Source organism: Leuciscus leuciscus (assembly GCF_965113295.1).
Source record: "Leuciscus leuciscus genome assembly, chromosome: 19".
In the NCBI taxonomy this organism is placed as follows: Eukaryota; Metazoa; Chordata; class Actinopteri; order Cypriniformes; family Leuciscidae; genus Leuciscus; species Leuciscus leuciscus.
In genome coordinates, this window is record NC_138743.1 from 712,070 (window position 1) to 717,352 (window position 5,283).

At 39.9% G+C, this 5,283-nt stretch overlaps 1 protein-coding gene across 3 annotated transcripts in view; it reads left to right on the forward strand.

The window, feature by feature from the left end:
* entpd5b (ectonucleoside triphosphate diphosphohydrolase 5b) overlaps positions 1–4,873 on the forward strand; it is a 34,023-nt gene extending 29,150 nt beyond the window's left edge. For all 3 annotated transcript variants that reach the window (XM_082147269.1, XM_082147271.1, XM_082147270.1), the window contains exons 11-14: positions 1,874–2,017; positions 4,161–4,217; positions 4,340–4,455; positions 4,529–4,873. In XM_082147269.1, the coding sequence (XP_082003395.1) occupies positions 1,874–2,017; positions 4,161–4,217; positions 4,340–4,455; positions 4,529–4,612 (401 nt within the window). In that variant the 3' untranslated portion in view covers positions 4,613–4,873. The remainder of the gene's footprint in view (positions 1–1,873; positions 2,018–4,160; positions 4,218–4,339; positions 4,456–4,528) is intronic.
* Positions 4,874–5,283: the final 410 nt, after the last annotated feature.

Consider the following 5,283-nt stretch of genomic DNA (forward strand, 5'->3'; position numbering starts at 1 on the left):
GGTGTTCTGGTGTTGATGTGTTGTTGTGTTGTTCAGGTGTTCTTCAGGTGTTCTGGTGTTGATGTGTTGTTGTGTTGTTCAGGTGTTCTTCAGGTGTTCTGGTGTTGATGTGTTGTGGTGTTCTTCAGGTGTTCTGGTGTTGATGTGTTGTGGTGTTGTGTTGTTCAGGTGTTCTTCAGGTGTTCTGGTGTTGATGTGTTGTGGTGTTGTGTTCTTCAGGTGTTCTGGTGTTGATATGTTGTGTTGTTCAGGTGTTCTTCAGGTGTTCTGGAGTTGATGTGTTGTGGTGTTGTGTTGTTCAGGTGTTGTTCAGGTGTTCTGGTGTTGATGTGTTGTGTTGTTCAGGTGTTCTTCAGGTGTTGATGTGTTGTGGTGTTGTGTTGTTCAGGTGTTCTTCAGGTGTTCTGGTGTTGATGTGGTGTTGTGTTGTTCAGGTGTTCTTCAGGTGTTCTGGTGTTGATGTGTTGTGGTGTTGTGTTGTTCAGGTGTTGTTCAGGTGTTCTGGTGTTGATGTGTTGTGTTGTTCAGGTGTTCTGGTGTTGATGTGTTGTGGTGTTGTGTTGTTCAGGTGTTGTTCAGGTGTTCTGGTGTTGATGTGTTGTGGCGTTCAGGTGTTCATGTGTTGTGGCGTTCAGGTGTTGTGGCGTTCTGGTGTTCTGGTGTTCATGTGTTGTGGTGTTCAGGTGTTCATGTGTTGTGGTGTTCATGTGTTGTGGCGTTCAGGTGTTGTGGCGTTCAGGTGTTCTGGTGTTCATGTGTTGTGGTGTTGTGGCGTTCAGGTGTTCATGTGTTGTGGCGTTCAGGTGTTGTGGCGTTCTGGTGTTCATGTGTTCTGGTGTTCATGTGTTGTGGTGTTCAGGTGTTCATGTGTTGTGGTGTTCATGTGTTGTGGTGTTCATGTGTTGTGGCGTTCAGGTGTTCATGTGTTCATGTGTTGTGGTGTTCAGGTGTTCTTGTGTTCATGTGCTCTGGTGTTCATATGTTCATGTGTTGTGGTGTTCAGGTGTTCAGATGTTCATGTGTTGTGGTGTTCAGATGTTCATGTGTTGTGGTGTTCATGTGTTCTTGTGTTCAGGTGTTGTGTTCTTCAGGTGTTCAGGTGTTGATGTGTTGTGTTGTTCAGGTGTTCTGGTGTTGATGTGTTCTGGTGGTGTGTTGTGGTGTTCTTCAGGTGTTCTGGTGTTGATGTGTTGTGTTGTTGTGTTGTTCAGGTGTTCTTCAGGTGTTCTGGTGTTGATGTGTTGTGGTGTTCTTCAGGTGTTCTGGTGTTGATGTGTTGTGTTGTTCAGGTGTTCTTCAGGTGTTCTGGTGTTGATGTGTTGTGTTGTTCAGGTGTTCTTCAGGTGTTCTGGTGTTGATGTGTTGTGGTGTTCTTCAGGTGTTCTGGTGTTGATGTGTTGTGGTGTTGTGTTGTTCAGGTGTTCTTCAGGTGTTCTGGTGTTGATGTGGTGTTGTGTTGTTCAGGTGTTCTTCAGGTGTTCTGGTGTTGATGTGTTGTGTTGTTCAGGTGTTCTTCAGGTGTTCTGGTGTTGATGTGGTGTTGTGTTGTTCAGGTGTTCTTCAGGTGTTCTGGTGTTGATGTGTTGTGGTGTTGTGTTGTTCAGGTGTTGTTCAGGTGTTCTGGTGTTGATGTGTTGTGTTGTTCAGGTGTTCTTCAGGTGTTCTGGTGTTGATGTGGTGTTGTGTTGTTCAGGTGTTCTTCAGGTGTTCTGGTGTTGATGTGTTGTGGTGTTGTGTTGTTCAGGTGTTCTTCAGGTGTTCTGGTGTTGATGTGTTGTGTTGTTCAGATGTTCTGGTGTTGATGTGTTGTGGTGTTGTTCAGGTGTTGTTCAGGTGTTCTGGTGTTGATGTGTTGTGGTGTTGTGTTGTTCAGGTGTTCGGGGCTTCAGGACGTGTTACCAGGAGATGCTGAAGGTGGTGAAGGGCTTCATTAAACAGCCTCTCGAGCTGAAGGACAGCGCCAGCTTCTACGCCTTCTCGTATTACTTCGATCACGCTGTCGAAGCCGGACTCATCGGTAAGACCATCAATATCTTCCAAAGGAACAAACATAAAATGTGTTGCGTACCTTGTGTACCTCTGTGTGTTGTGAAAGTACCTGGCTATATTATTTGATAGTCAATAATCTTTTAAGTTACTTTTAACAGATTATGTGTTTTATCCTTTGGTGAATTGCTGTTGTGATCCTTGATTGTGTTTTGATGTGTGTATGTCTGTGTTATTGAAGCTGCTGTCGTGGCCTCGACACTCTTGTAAAAGAGATTTTAACCTGGTAAAATAAAGAATGAGTAAAATGATAAGCTTTTTGATTACAAACTTGTTTGTTCTGCTTTTTTATTTCCACCCACAGTACTTAGAATCCTTTACCTAATTTAGTGTTCGGGGTCAAAAATGACCCGCCTTTTAAAAATGTCTTGTAAATCTCGTTATGCTATGTTCTCGCCAAATATTGGATTTAATTTTTTTATCGTTTTCTTTCAGTTGGCACAGGTTTTGTATTTCTTTTATGGATCTGATTCATCGTAGGCCTCATGGATCTGAGCTTATGCAGTTTTTTGGAGTTTAACATAGGGGTGTCCGATATGACGATTTTTGATCGTGGACGATTAAAATTTCCCCACGATCTGCTTTTGAAGAAATATCGTAGAATCGTGCATTATATCTGTTCTGGCGCCTGTCCCAACATACTGAACAACGCGATGTATATTCACATAAAATGTTAACGCAGCAGAACGGGACTGCAGTTCACAAAAGTTCATCATTTGCATGTGCTTTAATGCCTTGTCGGTTAAACATTTAATTTGCGCGCTGATGCGCTGTTCTAACGTGTGCGTTTCTCAGCTCGTACATGTGAAGCTCACATGCACTAAAAGCCTGTCTACCACCGCCTGGATACTGGACTAAGTTATCTTTCGAGTCTTATTGTGCTTATACTGTTAAATACACACAAGGTTTACATAAACAAAGTCGGTGATGTCTAAAGTGAAAGCAAACTTGAGAAAATTGAGTAAATCTGCTTGTCAAATGCGTGTAGCGTCGCGCGCAACTCTTAAAGAGACAGTAGCAATAGTAAACACGCTGCCGCTTGTCCTTAAAGGGATAGTTCACCCAAAAATAAAAATTATCTCATAATTAACTAATGTTGTTCCAAACCCGTATTCATTTCCTTCTAATATTTTCTAATATTAATATTTTGAAGAATGTGGCTATCCAAACAGTAGCTGGTCCCCATTGACTTGGGGGACTTTTTAGGAGAACTATTCCTTTAATGTTAATAAAACAACAAAATGCAAAGAGAAAATCATTCACTGCTATTGACTGATAACTTTAATAGTAGCTTTAATAAGTATCAATGTATAATTTATACAGTGAAGTCTGTTTTGTTTTATTTTCATATATGTTCATTTAATTACTTTCTTCAATGCTACTGTTAAATACACCTACTGTAGCTGAAAACAAAGCACTGTTTATTTAATTTGTATATTAAGTTGTGCATGTGTAATGTGTATCTTTGATCTTAATATTTAATAAAGAAAATAATGACAAATATTTTTATCTTCGCCCCTGTCTGCCATTTTTTTATTTTTTTATTTTGTTAGCTAAGGCTTTGTTTTTAAAATATGGACATTAGTTTGGCTGTGATGCTCAGTCACAAAATAGTAAAACCAACATAATAAAGAATCGTGATAAAATCGTGAATCGTGATTTTCCTGAAAAAAATCGTGATATGATATTTTTGCCATATCGCCCACCCCTAGTTTAACAACGTTTTTTCACCTCAAAAAACATCTGCATAAACTCAGATCCATAAAAGAAATACAAAACCTGTGCTATCTGAAAGAAAACATATAAATCCAATATTTGGTGATAAATTAGCATAACCAGAGATTTACAAGACATTTTTAAAAGGCGGGTCATTTTTGACCCAGAACACCGCAAGTGTAGCAAGGTGAGAAAAAACGCACAAAAAATAAAAAAAATTATTAAAAACAACAAAAAAATTTATTAAGAAAATGATTGTCAGTAAGTTTGTCCAATGTCTTCATGGAAAAGTAAATCCTCAACACGACACGACATGCCTGAATTAAGCACTTATTTAATATACGTCTCACTTTAACTGTTTCTGCTTTTTGTTTGTTTTTGCTGATGATGAATCTCAGATGAAACCAGAGGAGGAGCCGTGAAGATCCGAGACTTGAGGAAACGAGCGAAAGAGGGTGAGCTTTACAATTAATCTTTATTTACATGTTCTCATCTCATATTTGATCATGTTGACAGATATGTGCAATATAATTAATATTATACAACTCTAAACTGAAAATGAACTCACTTGTTGCAGTGTGTAACCGACCGTCGAAGCGCAGTCAACTCAATGAGTTCCTCTGTATGGATCTCACGTACATCATCTGTCTGCTGAAAGACGGCTTTGGTTTTAAAGAAAGCACTGTTCTGCAGGTACGTTAGTGTTTCTGCCGTGTTTGATTTACTCGAGGTTAGATGGTTAACGCCAATGCTTGTGTTTACACAGTTAACCAAGAAGGTGAGGAACGTGGAAACCAGCTGGGCTTTGGGTGCCGCCATCAACCACTTCCAGAAGTTCAGGATTCATTAAAGACCACCCATAAACCACTTCCAGAAGTTCAGGATTCATTAAAGACCACCCATAAACCACTTCCAGAAGTTCAGGATTCATTAAAGACCACCCATAAACCACTTCCAGAAGTTCAGGATTCATTAAAGACCACCCATAAACCACTTCCAGAAGTTCAGGATTCATTAAAAATCACCCATAAACCACTTCCAGAAGTTCAGGATTCATTAAAGACCACCCATAAACCACTTCCAGAAGTTCAGGATTCATTAAAGACCACCCATAAACCAAAGTTCAGGATTCATTAAAGACCACCCATAAGCCACTTCCAGAAGTTCAGGATTCAGTAAAAATCACCCATAAACCACTTCCAGAAGTTCAGGATTCATTAAAGACCACCCATAAACCTCTTCCAGAAGTTCAGGATTCATTAAAAATCACCCATAAACCACTTCCAGAAGTTCAGGATTCATTAAAGACCACCCATAAACCACTTCCAGAAGTTCAGGATTCATTAAAGACCACCCATAAACCTCTTCCAGAAGTTCAGGATTCATTAAAGACCACCCATAAACCTCTTCCAGAAGTTCAGGATTCATTAAAGACCACCCATAAACCACTTCCAGAAGTTCAGGATTCATTAAAGACCACCCATAAACCTCTTCCAGAAGTTCAGGATTCATTAAAGACCA